At 40.1% G+C, this 19,360-nt stretch overlaps 1 protein-coding gene across 2 annotated transcripts in view; it reads right to left on the bottom strand.

The window, feature by feature from the left end:
- Positions 1 to 16,554, bottom strand: part of LOC136442417 (exonuclease mut-7 homolog) — a 62,365-nt gene extending 45,811 nt beyond the window's left edge. Inside the window, exons 1-18 of one of the 2 annotated variants that reach the window (XM_066439260.1) lie at positions 16,390 to 16,554; positions 15,573 to 16,075; positions 14,715 to 14,867; positions 14,009 to 14,182; positions 13,068 to 13,121; positions 12,761 to 12,900; positions 12,270 to 12,367; positions 11,577 to 11,650; positions 11,129 to 11,167; positions 8,126 to 8,298; positions 7,018 to 7,077; positions 5,118 to 5,205; positions 4,594 to 4,661; positions 3,830 to 3,966; positions 3,147 to 3,256; positions 1,602 to 1,806; positions 912 to 1,115; positions 268 to 440 (exon numbers count right to left, since the gene is read on the bottom strand). In XM_066439260.1, the coding sequence (XP_066295357.1) occupies positions 268 to 440; positions 912 to 1,115; positions 1,602 to 1,806; positions 3,147 to 3,256; positions 3,830 to 3,966; positions 4,594 to 4,661; positions 5,118 to 5,205; positions 7,018 to 7,077; positions 8,126 to 8,298; positions 11,129 to 11,167; positions 11,577 to 11,650; positions 12,270 to 12,367; positions 12,761 to 12,900; positions 13,068 to 13,121; positions 14,009 to 14,182; positions 14,715 to 14,867; positions 15,573 to 16,075; positions 16,390 to 16,480 (2,544 nt within the window). In that variant the 5' untranslated portion in view covers positions 16,481 to 16,554. The remainder of the gene's footprint in view (positions 1 to 267; positions 441 to 911; positions 1,116 to 1,601; positions 1,807 to 3,146; positions 3,257 to 3,829; positions 3,967 to 4,593; positions 4,662 to 5,117; positions 5,206 to 7,017; positions 7,078 to 8,125; positions 8,299 to 11,128; positions 11,168 to 11,576; positions 11,651 to 12,269; positions 12,368 to 12,760; positions 12,901 to 13,067; positions 13,122 to 14,008; positions 14,183 to 14,714; positions 14,868 to 15,572; positions 16,076 to 16,389) is intronic. The other variant, XM_066439259.1, reaches the window with a different exon arrangement.
- Positions 16,555 to 19,360: the final 2,806 nt, after the last annotated feature.

Below are 19,360 nucleotides of genomic sequence, written 5' to 3'. Positions count from 1 at the left end.
AACCACTATCTATGGCAGCCTGCATCAGGGGTACTGTCCATGCTCTATGCTAGATTCAGAAAGGCAGCCGCTAAGAATAATGGTGAATTTTGGAGGCTGGCTTCGCTTTACACCAAATTCAGTTATATGTATGCCTGACATAGAATGCACTGATTCCACTCTATGTCAAATTTGAGTGGTCTACCAACGAATTACGTGGAATTGAAATGAAGAAGACCATCTATGGATAACAGTACAGTGTACATGACATACGTAAAAGAGCCCTACCTCAGCTGCTCTATCGTGATCGTCCGTGTTCTCCAGGATCCTGACGTCGACTCCGCAGCACCTGAGCTGCCGCCCCATCCCCTGTAACATGGTGTCACACACCACGGCCAGCTCACCAGGACAGATGGGGGTGCTCGCTGGCTTCCCTGGGGAGGACCCACTTCTCGCACTACCTGTTCATTCACATATATAAAGACATTAAGTAAGGGTATATCAATTGTGTTTTTGAGTATCTTGTAGTAGTGTAATGCTGCTTTGTTATGGCTCGTGTTTTTTGGCCAAGCACCCCTACTCTTCTTGATAAGTGTGTTGGGTTCTTTAGCTGCAGAGGTTTTACGCTCCTCTCATACACGGGAGTATCTATATCCACTGAGACTTTACACATATATGAAGACTACAGCATGTCTAGGACCAAAGATACAAAAACCTGTCTTCCTGCAGTACCAAGGTTGGCCACCAGGATGCCCGACAACACCGACCCACCAAATCTCATCGTAATCCATCAAGACGTTCTTTAGATATTCTGCCGGACACGCACGCACACAGGCATGCAGAGTAAAAACCAAACCTCCATTTTTCATGAAGGTAACAATTAAGATTCTTGAAATCTATGATGAAATATGAGATTGAGAATTTTACTGCACCTGTGTTACTCCAAGGTGCAGAGGGAGGTTTCCTCGGCCCCTTGCCATCTCCTTTCTTCTTCTTCTTATCCTTCTTGCCCTTGTCACCACTGCTTGTGCCTTTCTTGCTGGTTGCGGGAGCTTCAAAGTCTATGTCAATCCCAGCATCTTTTATTCTCCTTGTCAGGACGTCATAAACTTCTAGGAGGCAGTAAGCATCCAGTGCTAGAAAAAATAACACAAAACAAAATCATGAAATGCCATGACAGGCAATCCCTTTGAATACATTCATTTCAACTGCACTCAACATGCCACTTTTTTACCATTTTTATAGCTTCCGCTTGCTAATTAGACCAAACTAATACAATATCTTGGTTTTCATTTTCAAAGAAAACTTCTGAACTGAAAGATCAACTTAAAAACAAAGGCTGTGGGTAAAGTTAGAACACATACAAGCTTCAGGAAGGGAATATAGTCAGATTCAAGTTTTTCTAATTTTCGTCTTGTCTTCTTGCTAGATTTCTACTTTAGAATGTTTGAGAATCGAGGAGATGAATTGATGTGGAGTATGTTAGGAGTCAAACACAGCATCCCTCATCATGATATATTTCTAACCTTTAGCACACTGAAGTTAGCCATTTGGCTATGAATTCTCCATTGCCTATGGGGTTAGGCAGCAGGGAGAAGGTTAATGCAACAGACATTACTTACAGGCATACAGGAGCTGAGCCTTGCGAAGGGGACGTCTCTCCCAGTCCGACAGCTGTTCCGTTTTGGCGAGAGGCAGCCCCAAACACTGCTGAACCAGCTGGGACAGGCCGTGGGCGTCAGACTTTGCCGAAGCTCCTCCTGGAAGATTTTCATCAGTCGTGTTTCCAACATCAAACGTCAGTAAAGCAGGATTGGCTTTCTGGACCTGGGATTAATAAATGGAAAATTAGATGGATAAATTTTTTGGCCTATCTAATATGGATGACATCCATACGCTCATCACTTTCGTCTATCTAAAAATTTTTTGACCATACTGCAAATTGTACAAAGCAGCTGCAAAACAAGGAAATGCATGGCTGTAAATTACAAAATATGACTAGATTTCATAATGAAGGGAACTTTTTTTTCGCATGTTCATATCAGTTTGGGGGTTCCAAGAGGATGTCATCCATATAATCAAATCAACCTGGCCTTATCTATTTATGCAAGAACGAACAAAAACATGACATGTGGCTCATCACTTACAATCATCTGATATTATCTACTGGATGGAGGTGATTCTGGCAATGAAGATAAAATTATGACAATAGCAATGTACTTGATGGGAGTGCTACAAGCAGCATATCACTCTAAATGCATTTAAGTTTGCGTTTATTCAATGTTCACGTTTTTCACAGTAACCTCTTCACTGTGAACTTGAAACCACAATGAAAATGCTTGTTCTGTCTTCAGCCTGCCTACGACCCTGTTTCAACTGTGAACTAGAAACCACCGCAAACACTCAATTTTTTCCCCACTGCGAAATCAAATCATAGCAGACTTAAATACATTTACAGTACAGTGTACTTCAAGAAAGTTGCCACATCAGTGAAGAAGTCAATTTCCTAGCTGTTACAACAAATATCTGATATACAAATGTAACTGCCCTTAGGCTTAACACTACAGCTTTGTAGTTAGAATGTAGGACACTGGTTCAATTACATCAAACAACTTGTCACACCTAAGTGAGGAATATCTAACACATGGACTCCAGAAGAAAGATGTTCTTGATCTTTTTAGCTCGAGGACTAGATGAATGAGAAATGAGCAAAACCTTTTGAGGAATGAGGAAAACCTTTGAAGAAAAACTGAAAAGGCTTCGCTCAAGTTACATGAAAGTATGGCCTGATTAAATCATGCTTCTAGTATCCTGCCCCACTGACTGGGCCCCCGGCAGCAAGAGATTTTATTACACATCAAAGGCAACATCAAAGCACTAGACCGACAAAAAGAAAAGTTGTTAAAACTTGAGGGATAAAAAGAGCTAATCAAAATTTCAAATAAATCTGTCCGGATAAGCAGCTTGTCCTGTTCAGTACAAACCTGGTGTGTTATGCCATGAGGCAGTTTACTGGGTATGCAAGTTGGTTAAAACTCAACAGACAAGAAAGCTATCAAATAAATCCGTCCAGATATGCACCTTGTACTGTTCAGTACAAACCTGGTGTGTTACGCCATGAGGCAGTTTACTGGATATGCAATACAAACAAACAAACAAGAACTCACCCTTGTGGCTACGTGCGAAAGGTCGATCACCCTCCTGCGTTTAGACAAGGCTTCCCTGAGGAAAGGGTAGGATCTGCCCAGCATCTGGAAGTCTCCGTCTATTCCGTAACCTAGAAAATATTAGATACAGAAAAAAGCAGTTGACAAGGGGTTTCACTGCCTTAGACCCTGTTCATACCAGGTTTTGTGGATTGGGATTCACCCAGGCATAGGATTTATCTGGATCCAACGAATCCTGGTTGGTATTAACAGTCCAGATTTGGCTTCGAGGGGGCTGGGGTCCTTATCCAACATATCCCCCTTGTGATCCTGGTATGAACAGGGTCTTACAGAGCAAAGTTGTCTAAACCTAGACATAGTATTTCAAGCCATTTGATTTCTATCTGTTCAAATGAGCTAATGAGAGCCCAGGGAACATCCAGTAAAATTCCTTTAAGAAAATCCTTTTCAGCCATACCACCGTCACCTACAGCTTTAAGTGGTACAGTGCAAACTTCTTTCCAGTACAAAATCCACTCGCAATGATTCCTTCTTTTGTTCGTTCGTTTGTTTGTTCATTCATTCATTCATTCGTTCGTTAGTTCTTTCCTCCCTTCTTTCAGTCAGACCCTTCTAGTGCCTAATGGCCAAGTTTCCTTGCTGTTTCAGTAGCAGGGCATATTTCTACAGTTCTTTTCACTTACCTAGAATGATGACATCCTGACCGACTAACAGGCTGGAAAAGAAATGCTGCAGCCTTCCCATCTCTGTATTCTGTACCAGAGAAATCATGTCCAAGATGTAGACCTTGTCTTTGATGGCTAGCTGCACTATGGAAACCCTGCAGTAACAGAAAGCTTTTAGTTATTCACCAGAACAAGACTTGTACAATGTCATGTGGTCATGTACTTGCATAAACTTGAAGTAAATGTATGTTACTTAAAGCAAAGTTGAACCCAACTATACTTTTGTCATTTCTCCACCAGTCTTTAGCAAAGCCAGACATTGCATACACTGCACATACATAAATGGATATACTGTACATCCGTGTATAGTGTCATCAGGTTGAGAGGTCACCGAATAAAAAGACTCTTTGAACACAACAAAGTGTTTTATTTGACCAACATTTTGGTGACCATCTGTCACCTTCCTCAGGGCAATTCTGACTGGTTTACTTTGTACTGCAGCTATAGGTGTCGCTGCTTACAGATGCAGTTCCAAAAGTAAACCGTTTACATCTATACAGAGATGGTTAATGCAATGTTTCTAATGCGATCCCAAACGTAAAGGAGTTGAAGGAATATACAGCTTTATAAAACAATTTTCAAGCAATCTTTCCATTTTGGGATGAGTGTACAAAATCAACAATCCAGTCACAACAACAACATGCAGACTGGGATTCGGCATCACAAATATTTTTAGTGAGAAAATCAAGAGGTATATTAATTTTTTTTATAAACATTCTCACCTTTGAGTGATCAAAGTGTTTCCAAACGAAGGTCTCCACTCTGCGTCTAACCCTACGATTGTACCAGGCTGGAAAATCAAATAAACAATATCAATATTGCTTTCCTGTTGTTGATTTTTAATGACACAGTATCAGTCGTTTCATCTTCAACATGTCAAGATAGCGATGTCATAAAGTCTGGCAGAGAATGTGATATATGTACATTCAGGCAGCTAAGCAATATGTTGATATAAGTTGGGAAACCTACACAGTATATGACTCTTACTACATGTAGTTAAACTAAAACCTCTACACAACAATGTAAATTCACTTATTTCAGTGGTGGCTAAATTTGTGGTTAAGGAGGGGAAAAGGTTTTTGTGGTGCTTTAAGTTTGTGGTTGAAACAATTCTAAAATTTGGTACTGCATTTTTGCAAAGTCGTGATTTCATGGTGTAGAGGTCACCATAAAAACCATGAGAGCTTTTCAAGATCTAAAGTACACTTGGTAAATGTCATTCAAACATAACATGTGGAAAACCTACCTGAAGGAGTCTTAGTGCACAGCTGTCTAGTCCCTTTTCTGTGCCAACAAGTTCAATGAACTCCATGTGGAGAGGCATCTGATAGTACCTGTATGGACAGTGATGGATGTCAACAGATCATACAAAATGTCAAACAATTAAGCTTATAAGGTGAAGCCCCTATCTCACTGAAGCTGAGGCACGTTGGCAACCTCGATGTGGCTGAGTGATTTGACAGCGCGCTCAACAAATTTCATCGCCAAAAAGGAATCTTTTTACGCTTTGTGTGCTTGTTGTCTTTTTAGTCACACTTGTACATTCTGCATTATATTCCCATTATAAAGAAAGTCAAGGGTAACACAATCCAATGTAGGGCTCCAATGTGCCGCAGCCGAGTCAGATACCTGCTTTATTGAAGCGGGCTTTTATTATAGAAGTTTTGATAAATAAAAAAAATACAGAAATGGTGAATGCCTCTTTAAAATCCTGGATATATTGACATTACTTTTTGCCAATTCGGCCCTCTATGTTTATCTTTGGTAGCAAGTTTAAGCACTGTCAATAATCACAAAACCCACTTGTCATTAAAAACGTGGGAATATTCAGTAGCCATCGCCTCAAGAGAAGAAGTCAAACCATCCAGTAATGCACGTAGAAACATCAGACAGATCTATAGAATAGACATTTTTAAAACCTTTTTACGTTATCGTATCTGTATGTAACTTTGCAATTAGCCTTCAGGCATGAGTTTGCAAATAAAGACTGAGTATCTAAGACATTAAAAAAACTCTCCAAGCCAAAACAACTCCAGGTACATTAAAATGAAGAGCCCATGTTGTGGCCATCTTTCTGTATGTACGTGCATGCCCTTGAATGTCCTCTAGCACATGCCACATGGACCATTGCCTATTACATTGGGAAGGTCAATCGCTATATGGCTATTAACTCTAAGGCATAACGTCACATTCTATAATCAGTTTTGAAATTCTCCATAATACGGCAGCAATAAATGATGTGTGTTAGCTAGCGGCAACATCTGGGACTGTCGCAATGATCCGGTTCATAGAATCATTCTAAATGTCAACAGTTCCAACCTTTTCAAAAATAGCTATTTCTTGTGGGTATGAAACAGAGCTTATCGGTCCAAACCTTTTTAAAAATAGTTTTTTTTTCTGTGTGTCAAACAGAGCTTGTCATTCCAACCCTTTTTGAAAATAGCTTTTCCTTTCTGTGTATCAAACAGAGCTGTGAATAAAGCACTTTATGTCATGCCTGGGCCTGATACGGGTGTTCCGGACCGTGTGATAACTATCCGGATCACATAGGGTTCGGGAGGGTTATCACACAGGCTTCCATAGAATATTTCGAACGCATTTCGAACGCGTCGGTTGCGCGGCCGTCGGAAATTCGAATACCGGATTCGGAGATTGGAATCAATGTTGCTACAGTTTCTTGTTCGAGGACACAAAACTCCCTCAACTTCTGGCGCATTCCGCATTGAAATGTGTGTTTTCTCGGGTGGGTATGGCCAAGGTATGACATAAATAAAATACAACACGTTGTATTCCGCATCACCCTCGGTCCCAGCCCTCCCGCGGGTCGGATCGCCCTCCGGCCTACGGCCGTCGGGCGATCCGACCCGCGGTCGGGCTGGTACCTCGGGTGATACGGAATACCCCGTGTTGTATTCTATATGTACTGTATACTATAGTGAAGACTTTACAGGTAGACAAAATACGAAGGGATAGGTAAGAATTTCAGGTGAAGAATTTGTACATTTTTCTGTCATTCTGTTTCTGTTTGGCTATTGAGTTTCTGTTGCATTTTTTCCTTGCCCTTGCTATTTCAATTTTCTTCTAGTACATACATGTATATTTCTAATAGAACCTTCCCCTACAATATCTACTGAAGTGTCCCTTACCTGCTCTCTACATCTTCCACCTCCTCCTCCCAATTCTCTTCACCAACTCCACCTGATGATCTGAGGATGGTGGCAGATATAAATCATTAACTGCTGGTCTAATATCATACCATGTTGAGTATCATACAGCAAGCAGTATACTAACAGTGCTAGTGTACTGCTTACAGTCTAATATTCATCATGTTATATTGTAACAAGCTTGATACAGAGCTCCTATATCAAAACTTAAAGCCCCTGTCACACATACATGTAGCTGACCATGGCTTCCTGACCTTCTCCAGACCATGGTTGGGAGTAATCATGAGCCAGATCATCTGTGGTTGGAAGTTGGTCAGTGAGATTGCCTACTAGCCTTTAAAAGTCGTCTGTGTCAGCCGGTATAAATTTTGAAGAAAAATACAAAGTCAGGAAAGTCATATTCTGCTTGACTGGTTGGGTCCATGGGAATTCGAAGGTCCTGAAGATGGCACATTGATTGAAAATCTCATAATATGGCTGTAATAGGTAACACTATAAATCTGGAAAGACACTCTAAATTTACAGAGTTCTGGGACATCAGCCAGAATTCTGCGAACGTCAGCCTGAATTTGTATTTTAGATCAGATGCTTTCCTTTAGTTCTTGGCATTCTACGTCATGATGTAACATCGTCAGTATCAGACAATGTTATTGTCTTCCCAAAAAGAACTTCTCAAAGTTGTCCAGATTTAGACTGTCTTTCCGGATTTATAGTGTCGCCTGTTCTACATAAATAATTCTTGAACACTTTCCAGGAATGCCTATAATATTTCTCCATTCTGGAACAAGCTTGAAATGTAATTTCAAAAACAAACAAAATTGGACCCAAATTTTCAACTGTACAGCTACAGTCTTTGTCAAAGAAGGAACAATGATCCACCGCAAAGATGACGTCACGTTATGCAGATAGAACACGTGAATCGGTGAGCAGTGGATCATAAGATAAGTTTGTGGGCCCTCCCCCCGTCTTACAGTTCAAACTTCTTCCAGAATGACTTCTACCAACACAGATGAACTTTCAGGCTATATTTCTCTATATTTCTCCATATTTTTCCATATTTCTCTATATTTCTCCATGTTTCCAAACCTACCCAGCAGCAGTCTGCTCTGCTATTCTCTCCATGGCCTGTGCGACGCCCGGTGGAAGTCGTTCACTGGGTATGTTGCACCTCCTCGCCCACTGTGCTGCTGCCTCCATGTCATTATACCCGACCAACAGGTCCACTAGCTGTTCATGTAGGAAAGGGCTGTCTCCTACAGATTGCTGTGGAACACAGTACAGAATATCTCCTAAGGACACAGTAATTTAATTAGGCTCGCCCCAGAGGCATCGCCAAAAAACTGGTGCAATGGTGGGTAGAGAGTTCGCTTTGCATACAGTAGCTTGTGAGTTTGTACTCTCCAAGCAGAGGATGGGTTCCGGCAGGTTTTTGACTTGTTTTTAGGCGTTTTTGTCGGCCTTTCTACTTTTTCATTTTTTGTGTCTCTATAAACCCAACCTCTGCCGGCAGACGGACTGATCAAAGCCTAATAAAACTAATCGCTGCAACACATTACAAGCGTTTTATAAGTAGGTGCGAAGCGTGCCCGGCCAGGCACGGGATTCCCTCCCCCTGCGCCACAGAACTTCCGGCCTAGTCAAACCATGCAAGGACCTAATCCTTGGTCCAACGGTCGTGGCATTACTTGTCATGCTATGTTCTTTACGTAATGTTCTTACGCTTCTCGTATCCTTTGGCTAATTGCACTTACTTTCGTATGAAATAACTAAGATCATCTCAGCGTGCAGCGAAAAACATTGGGCCGGGGTTTCCATCTTTCCAATCCGCAATGCTCAACTCCGATCCAGACCGATTTTGACCGCCGTACCAGAAGACAAAGTACAGCCCGAAAATATCCATAAATCCTCTCATTTTGACTACCCACTGCGGAAATGCAATGTTGTAGTGTGAGGAAATCGTAGAATCTCATAAAGGACTCTAAACCACCCACATGTGTATGCAAAACAATCACGGGGCGCCATGTTGGAAGATCGCTACGATGTCCGTCAGCAAGTGATTTGCCAATCGTGACTGAACTCTTTTACCATAAAAGAACCATCAAAGACCGAATCACACAAAAAACTGTACTATCCTCTGGTGCCATTTGGGAATTTTCAAGCCTCTGTTAGTAGAGCTTCATCACCAATTTCGCTGTTGTTGTTGAAAACTTCTCTTCCAACCTGAACACAGCGAGCGGAGGCATGCGTTAACCGCATGTAAACGTAAGGTACATGTTCCCGTTTGTAATTCATTTAATAACGATTCCTGATATAATTGCATAATTGATGCGTTTCAAGATGATACGCAATACACATCTATTTATATGCCTTGTTCATGCACTAGTGTATTTTCTCAATTTCCTTGTGAGGTATCCAATGGAAATTTACGTTATGATGCTATCAATGTTCATGCCGGCGTGAGATCAGCCTGTCGCATGAATAGGGCAGTCAGCGGGGGACGGGCGCGGCCCCGTGAAAGCCGTTACACTTGCCGGATGTGTGATAATCCGGCGCAATAAAATTGTTACCACTAATGATAATCTAATGGTTCTCGGGGAGGAGTACTGCCACCTTTCTTCAATGGAAGTAAATAGGTTTGCCCCGCCCCGAGGTCAGTGCCGGCAGAGGTTGGGTTTATAGAGACAAAAAAAAATGAAAAAGTAGAAAGGCCGACAAAAACGCCTAAAAACAAGTCAAAAACCTGCCGGAACCCATCCTCTGCTTGGAGAGTAGTGAGTTTGATCCCCAGGTGAGTCATACAAAAGACTTTAAAATGGTACATACTGCTTCCTCTGCTCAGTGCTCAGCATTTGGGAAAGAGTATGGTAGTTGAACACACAAACACCACTACCAGTGTACTAGCCCCCTGCTGTAGTGATTGCACAAAGTTGTGTGGTCCAAGGGCTATTGAAACAGAGATGGGCGTCGCCTATGCACCATCTGGGGAAGGACTTGCACTTTTTTCAACAGCGCTGTAAAAATACATGTGGTTTGGAGGTTGGCGATTCCACTTGGTCACTTGGCTTGGATAAGCTGTGGTTTGGCAGTTAACTGACTACAATAAGTCATTTTTACCTGGGGCCACACTGAATCTTTTTTAAAGATCTTTGACCCCCTCTAAAAATTCTGTGGCCTGCAAAATCAAACAAGGTAATCAGAGATGGCAGACTTCAACCCGTCCATGCACGGAGACACACAGACAGACAGATCGACAGACACACACACAGGCAAGCCAAAAACTATACTTCATTCCCTTACGGTGAAGTCATGAATAAGTTAGCACAGTCATATGGACTTCTAGAGTGTTATCTTCTTTCAATCAGTAGTTGGCATCGCTGTCTTTTATAGCAAACTGTATAACCACCAGAAAATTTCCCTTGACACAGAGAATGTTTTTGTCTAATAGACAAAAATGTCAAGGATCAATGTGTCCATCCAGGATATTGTCAAATGGAAATATATCTTGATAGACAAAAACTTAAGGATGTGGAAATAAAGATTGATATTTCTATCATAACACTACTTCTTTGTACTGTCAGTTGGCAAGGACACACGTTGTTTTGCCAGCATTAAAAATCTATCTGTTCTATTATCACTTGAGCAACAGCAGTGAGTTTTTCTTATCAGAGAATTTAAACTATGATAGCTTTGATATTTCATCAAGATTTGTACCTTTGATGTTTGAATTGGAATGTAGCAGGTCAGCAGTAAAAATCCATGTTACAGATAGATCTATCATTATATTAGCTGTGAGTTTTGGACACCTACTCAGAAGATTTAAACACTGATACATTTACTATTTCAGCAGGATTTGAACAATGTTTGACTACCGGTATTGCAGGTACAAAGATGTACAATAGATCTGTATACAAGGTATATGATGCACAAAATTTCTATAAACCTTACCATCTTTGAGAAACATTGATGTTATTATGCAAGGTCTGTACATGAATAAACAATTGAATCATTCACCACCAAAACATGGATATGCAATGGTTTTGCCTCACAAAGAAGTGTTCAAGATAGCAAGATGAGACATTAGCAACATACATACCTGTATCAGTTCATCTAAATTGTCCGTCCCCAGGCCACCCTATAAGGGAAAAGTTTAGGCAACAGCTGTTAATATTTTCACTTTTTTTTAGATGTTGTAGTACAGACTGACATTAAACCTGTTAACAGTAAAAAAAATGGTAATTAGCTTGTTTTTCTATAACCTCTTAGGCCACACCAATTTAATTTCTTGGTTAACGGATTTTTATTTAAAAAAAAAAAATTTAAGAAAAAAAAAAATCATGAAAACAGAAGGCTGGCCCAGCCTTCTGTTTTCATGATATTTTTTTCTAAAATTTTTTTTTTCTGAAAATAAAAATCCGTTAACCAAGAAATTAAATTGACGTGGCCTTAGCATCAGATGAAGCAAAATTCATAAACTAAATTTCAATCAGAAGTTCTTTACTCAAGGGGTAAGAGTCATGTATTGTATCAATTCTGGAGCATACCTGTATGTAATTCTTGTACAGAATGAACTTCAAGCCACCAAGATTCCTGTGTATGTTGACGTTAGGACACAGCTCTGGAACGCAGATTTAGGAAAACTTCAGAAAAGAAACCAACAAACTTGTGATATGGAGAAACAACCGCATGACTTGAACCTTGAAAGTAACCATCAGTAAGGAAACCCCAGTAAAGTAGAGCATCTCTCATATATCTCGACGTGGCTAACTTGATTTAAGAAAGTTTGGATTTTACTGTGCAAAGTTTTTCGAAATGTAATGATATTGTGATTATTGGAATTGTAACAAGATTGTATGTTGAAACACTTTTGTACTAAGAACAGAATTCCGATTATGTTGTAACATAATCCGCGAGCTTCTTACTGAATAAAATCATCAATCATTGCAATGTGGAAATATCATATTCAGAGGAGAGTTTTGCCTTTAATGTTTATAAAACAAGCAATTTACCATTTGTCAGCATCATTCTCAAATCGATGAAAAATCCAACAGCATAAACACTGTTCACACATCTTGGGGGGAGTAGATATCATATTTGTAAAGGAAATATTATATTCACAAGATAAGATACTTTTACTTGTAGTGTTAATAAAACAAGCTGTTCAGTCCTATTCATCTTCAACATTCTCAAATAGATGAAGAAAGATCACAGGCACCTGTAACAAAAGGGTCTCTTACCTGGAGGCAGACTGTATTGCTTGATGAGTCGAGCTGCCAGCTTTGTCAAATGGCGCCTTTTCAGCTTCTCTCTCTTGATGTAGGGAACTGTACTCTCACTGGTTTACGTGAAAAAAAGTTTTTGTTTGTTGAACACAGTCAAAAATGTCAAAGAAGACCACTCAGGGGACCGATAAAACCTGGTCTATGTGAACAGGTAGTTCTTATAGACAGGATTCTTAAGGCTTGTGTCAATAAGGAAAATCATCTAAAGGATCCCCAAGAAGTGGTCACATTGGCCAAGTGGTCCTTATCTTATGTAGAGGTGGTCACTTGTACAAGTTTGGCTGTAACCGGAATAATAGCGCGAGACTCTTATTACAGGCTAAACTACATTTGTATGTGCTAAAATGTTCAAACTGATTCTGTAAAATAACTGTAACTATAAATTTTAAACCATACATAATGGTAACTTTTGGCTTTCAAGTTACTGGTCTGTTTGCAGTCCTTACCTCACATAGTCGTCCATACGAAAGTCTTGTGCACACCAGCTGTCAATCATCTGTACCATCGCTATTTGAAGGTCACGGTGACCTTGAATGTAGCTCTCCACCATGTTGACCTTGTCTTGGAGGATCAAGGGCACAGCAATCTGTAAAGGAACAAACAAAGATCGAAAAATTAAAATTTGATAAAAATATTACTCTGGTACATTTCTTGTCAACTTGGTAAATTCCACCATTAAAATCCTGCTAGCTTTGCTTTGCATGAGACAATATGAAAGAACATAACACCAAGCTTTAAAGAATAGCAACATACCTCTTCAAAGATGAAAAACTTTTGAAGCTGTAGCTTGGTCGCACAATGAATGGCCTGTAAATACAAAGAACAGTGAAGACATGGAGAAAAGAACTTAAAAGCAAATCCTTCACAATATCGAAGGCCCAAACAGTCTTTGTCTTGAACGTTGACTTCAGAACATTGCATTGCATCAAGCAAAACCTGAAACAAATTAATTTTTCTTTCATTAAAAGACAGCTTCAAAACAGCAAAGAAAAACATCACCTCTCTATATTTGAATGAAAGTTCATTTGGTAATTGACATTACATATAAAGATCTTTTAAGCTATTTTCGTACATAAAGTAAAGCACTTACAAACAAGCTTTCAATCAGTTTCCATGACCTGAAGCCTATGTCAGGTGACCTGAACGGAAATGTGACGTCAGCAACGGGAGGCCGGCCCATACTGATTGCTGGACACCTTTAACCTCTTGCTGACATAACACTTCCATTCAGGTCACGTATCTAACTGTCTGCATCTATATAGCCGCCATTCAGCGTAACTTACCAGCTTTGCAGGCACGCAGTGTGGTAGCAGCTGGTTATATTACATTGAACGACCTGTCACACCTAACTTTTGCACATCTAACTAATCATTGTTTAAAGCTATCAAGTGAAAATGCTCCTTCAGTACTTGGTAGCAATGTATTCCACTCTATGATAGTTCTAGACAGGGCTGTCTCCAGCTTTAAAGTTTTTTTTCCGTCCCACTCAATATTTGAGAGCCAATGTTTTGATTTTCATTGTTAAATCTGTCATTTTAAGCCTACACAAATGCATTTTTATCAATATCATGTCAGAAAGTTCCCATTTTGGGGACGGAAAGGGTGAAATTTTTCTCCGTCCCAACAAGCAAATTTTCGTCCGGGGACGGAGGGACGGGTCCTGGAGACAGCCTTGGTTCTAGGTAAAAACGTACCTCTTTATACTGCTGCTTGTGTAACAGAATCTCCACGTGCTTTGTGAGAAACTCGTTTCCTGGTCCCACGAGATGGAAGACTCTACAGAGAGGGTCGAACAGGTTGGCATGTCCCACCATCCCGATCTTCACTGCCTGCAGCTTCATGTGGGGGGTCATCTCACACTGTGGGCTCTGGGAGAGGAAAACAAATCATTATCATATCATATCTTTCATTGAAGCATTATTCGTGAAATTGAGCATTATGGTTATTGCCCTGGAACCTTCTACTGAAGGACTAGATCTATCTCATTCCATTCAAGAAGGGTGATAGAACCTCCTTGTTCCAACACATATATATATAGCACATTATTTATTTTCTTGGCCCAAAATGTTCTTAGTTCAGTTAGCACCATCCCCCTCCATTACTTCCTGACCTTATTTCACTAACTCATTAAAAGTTTGGACAGCATAATGCCTAGGGCTGTCTCCAGCCTCCCACTCAGTGTGGCAAAAAAGTATTTTTCATGTCATGAAGTTAACCCTTTGTACCTCCACAGGGACGGAGAGGGTGAAATTCTTGTCCGTCACCGCAAGCAAATTTCCGTCCGGGGACGGAGGGACATGTCCTGGAGACAGCCCTGATAGTGCTACAAAGTGCTACTGTGTTACTGTACAACAACAACAACAGAACAACAACAACAACAACAGAGGCCGGAGTGCTCACCCTTCCCATGGTGCTCTGCCTCCTCAGCCAGTTCTCAAACTCCGTGATGACGTGATTGGCTAGTGAGTAAGACTTTGCGGCTCGGAGTCCACGACTCTCCTCCATCAGATACAGCGTGAAGCAGTATGGGTTGGACACCATCACAAACCCCTCCTGTGATCGGAGTAAAAGGGATAAATAACTACTGTAAATGTACTTAAGTTCGCGTTTTTTTTATTTCGCGGGAGGGAGAAAACGGTGTGATCACGGTGGTCTTAAGTTCGGTTTTGAAACAATAGTAGCGCTTCAGTCATAGGTGGGTAAAAAGTTTTGCGGTGATTTTAAGATCGCGCTGAAGAGTTAACCGCGAAAACCGCCAACTTAAAACCTCCGCGAACATTTCTGCATTAACAGTAACCTATTGGAAAGATCCTACTATTAGCTTTTAGTCTAATCTATTCACATTTGTTGGATTATGATGATGATGATTAAGGAAGAAAGACCCTCTTTGAAATTCTTATGATGTTGTTGAAAATAAACATGGAGAAAGGAAGAAATTTACTACCTTTGCCAAGAAAGTTATGTTATTGGCAGCATTTGTGTGTGCGTGCCTGTAAACATGATAACTCGAGAATGCCTGGATGGATTGTCTTGATATTTCGTATGTGGGTAGGTCTTGATGAGACCTGGAAATGATTATGATTTTGGTTGACATATGAAATCTCGTGTTCTGGATAAGATATGCCTATGGTTAGGATTTTTGGTTCATAGACAGCTCTTGTTTTGACATTTTTTCAGCTTTTTCTCTTTTTAGGGATCAGTCATATAACGTTAACCATACTGGGAACAGAAGGAGCTGCAAGACTTGCAAGTTCTCACCTGAAGAAGTTCGGAGGACCTGTTGAACCATTTGTTCGCCCACAGCACATCTATATCCTCATACCACTCTCTCCACGTGTAGTTCCGCCTGTTAACTTTCATCTTCAAAATGGCTTCCCCACGCTGCACCAGCTCCCTTGCCACTTCATCCTTTCTCTCTGCCATTCTTTCCTCTTCTTTTTCTTTTATATTTTTCTCTGTAGTTCTTTCTAAATGTGTTAGGAAAGTGGGAGACACTTCAGGGTTGGATTTAAAAAGCTCTTCTGTAAATTTTACGTCAGTTTTTTCATTACTAGTAGTTCTATTTTCTTCTGTACTCTCCTTCTCTGCTGTAGAATCCTGTAGCCAGTCTTTGTCAGGTACCTCTACCGGGAGTCTCCAAGTCTGAGTGCCTTTTACTCTTAGATTTGTGTCTTGAAGATTTTCGCCTTCCTTAGTCACTTCCTGGTCTCTTCCTTCTACTGTGTCTTCATTTGTTGAGTTGTCTCCTTCAGTGCACAGTGCTGTGGTGGACAGTCATTACTGTTAATGTTACTTGTCCTCAAGGTATTATGAATAGAGAACCTTACAAAATATATGAAAAAGTCCCTGGGATCACAAAAAATTATGAAATCCAACAAATATAACAACTGCTGAAATTATACACTAGTGACAATAGCTTCATACATACATCTACATAATTTATCAACGTTAGTTAATGTCTTTTTTCTATCGAATGTACAACCATGAAAGAGATCGTACTACATATTTTTGAAGCAAATTTGATTCATATATGGTATGGCATATGGGGGAGGGGGGCGTACACTTAACACGTTACCTCTGTTGTTCCTCTTCAACCACCACGACTCCGTTAAGTTTCTGAGAGTGTCCCGCAGGATGATGTAACACATGTGCACAAGCGTGATCATCTTGAGCTATAACTGTTATTTTCCTAACGTTACAGATATTGCGGGAGATTGCTTCAGTATTTGTGAGGATTTCGTAAGTTTCCGCAACATGTCAGGTCAGAGGTCATGAGTGCATCACCATGTAAAGTAAAAACGCGTGTCTGTAGTAAAAACAATGTTTACCTTCATAAAAACCTTTTCGGTATTCACGTTAAAGTTAAGCAAGTAATTACTGTACAACCTGTGTATACTATAAGAGATTTGTATTTGATCATTTAGTAAAACCGCCAAATATACGAAATCGTTTGCGTTTGCTGTGGTCAAACTTCAAAACGTGGAAAAGACCATGATCATGAAGATATAAACACACTTTTTCGACGTATTCCAGCTGCGTTAAACTACTGCTGATCACTGCATCCTAGTTCACGTATATAAATGACTCTAAACATTGCACTTGCAGTTTTGTGAATGCCACACAGTCATGGTCAGGCACATCTAAACTTGAGACGAAATTTCGAGGTCGCTGAAACTTTCACAGACCAATTTAGTTTAGTCAAATATTTGATCACTTGATCTGTTTCCAAAGATATAAGGCTGTAAGTCACTTATAAGTTTACTCACTTGGTAGAAGAGGACAACGTTACCATTTGTCTTGGGATGAAAATCATTAAAATACGACAGTTATAAGGCCTGTTTACTGACCGAAACTTACGCAAGTTACAGTTTGCCGTTCGGGTTTCCTCGTAAGGATTGTCACAAATAATAATCAGAGGGAGGGGATAGTAATACTATTCATAATAATGACAAGAATAACTTTTTAAACGATACATAGCAACTTTGATATTTAAGAAGAAACTTTAATAAAGATGTTATAATGATAATATATACCACAATACAATGATAAATTTGGTATATTGTAAGTTAGTACTTACTCTACACACCCCTACTTTTAATAACGTGGTATAGTCACACGAGCATTTGTTGTCTTGGGCGAGCTGATTCTTGAATGGGGTCCCATGCATGTGTCATCCTATCTAAGGTTGAATGAAAATCAATCGTTTACCTACAGCAAGAACAAGATACTGAAATTATACCCTTTATCATATCAATAAGATATCAAGATGCTGATTATATTTTCCGTTTGTAGTATATATAGATCGGAATCAGAAATTCCAGCACCCCAAAAATGGAATCCACCCTTCCGGAAGGTAAAATTGGAATGAGCTGCAGACGTCTATCATCAGGAAGACGTTCTTGATCTCGGACGTAAAGCATTGCATACCCCCTAACAGTTTTGGGGAGGCTGAGAGTATTTAAAAGCTTGTCTGGAAGCACTCCTAGATTTATACCCCGTTGCTTGACTCCCATCAAGTTGGCGCTTTTAGATTTCGGATCGATAAAATTCCCCTCTCTTCTCTTTTTCCTGGACAAGCGCAAAACTACTAAACTACTACTGCTATGGACTTGAAGCGCAATTCAATATGGCCGAACCAACTGCCTTTCACAGCCACAAAACGTTAATCTCCAATTAGATCTGAACGGTGGCAATTAGCAAGACACTATTCAAAGGGCCAAACAGTATCCTGCTGCCAGTTGCATCAATGACATTATATAGCATGTCCTTGGTTGAAATACTGTTTTGGCCATCTGGTATTGCCACCGGTAGATCTGTTACAGGATGGCTGATAGTTACGGGGTGGCTGCAAAAAGTGTATTATTTAGCCCCCCAAAAAGCCGCTTCAGAGTCTGCAACGGAGGCTAGTTACTACCAGTATCTTTCATCAATTCAGAACGAAATAAATCCGCAAAGGCTTTTATAACACGATACGATGTAAATTTCGTACTGTGGTGACTTTCCCTTTTGCATCTTTATGTGGTGTCTAGAAATTCATACTAGTATAAGCACATCGTCTCTTGTTTCCTCGATTTTTCTGCATCAAGTAAATTTTGTTTTGTCGGCTCAAACATGATCTATAATTCCTTTGAGTGGTAGATAAGCCGTCGATCCCATGCTCTTATCAATAAACGTGGTTGCTCCGTAACACTTACATCGAACGTTCGTGTTTTCTTCACGGTACAGTTGTTTTGTCTATTGCTCATGATGAATATGTCCGGTCTTCAGTGATGTTGTATACTAGTAGGCTATGTGTATCACGTACTCCTGTGTGGCACCACTGTGTAGTCTTATATGGGTCTTGTATAAGTTTTATCTAAAAAAAAAACACATACAAATGTTATGCATGCACGTCACGTTTCTATGCAGGTAAGATAGAATAGTCAAAACGGTGACGGCATAAGCCGGATATGACGTCAATGGATGTCGACTGCAGGCTCTAAATCTTACACAAGGTGAGGCAAGCCGCAGAGCCAAGTCTCTACGTTGTATTTAAGACAGAGCCTAGGTATCTAGAAGTTCAGCTTTCAGTTCACTGATCTCCAAAATTAATGTGTCATTGTCTCGGAATATTGATTTGACACGACTGATTTTGATGAATTCTTTTTGACATTTATTAAAATAGCTAAGGCCTTTCCATAATTGATAAGACCAAGAGGTCGGAAATTGAATAAAAATGATTTCAGTATACGTAGGTTGTAATTTGTTCCTAATTTCTCGCCAGAAATCTTAACAATTTTCATGTAACGTTATAAATCGAACGCTGTCGATTTCAGCGTCATCGATATTATTACTTCGGGAGGCTCTCTAGGACTAAGTCCACTTCTGAATTCAAATTTGATTCTGAATTTTAGAATGCAATATACAACTTGGCACCTGGGTTGATCTAACGTTACCATGACGTTACAATGGGTTTAAAATCGATGATGAAATGCCACGTCGGCACAGTTTGCAGACGAGCCTGATACTGTATTATCTGTTTATGATAGAACTAAATCCACCTTTTT

Source organism: Branchiostoma lanceolatum, chromosome 9 (genome assembly GCF_035083965.1).
Source record: "Branchiostoma lanceolatum isolate klBraLanc5 chromosome 9, klBraLanc5.hap2, whole genome shotgun sequence".
In the NCBI taxonomy this organism is placed as follows: Eukaryota; Metazoa; Chordata; class Leptocardii; order Amphioxiformes; family Branchiostomatidae; genus Branchiostoma; species Branchiostoma lanceolatum.
This window is presented reverse-complemented; position numbering and strand designations above follow the sequence as displayed.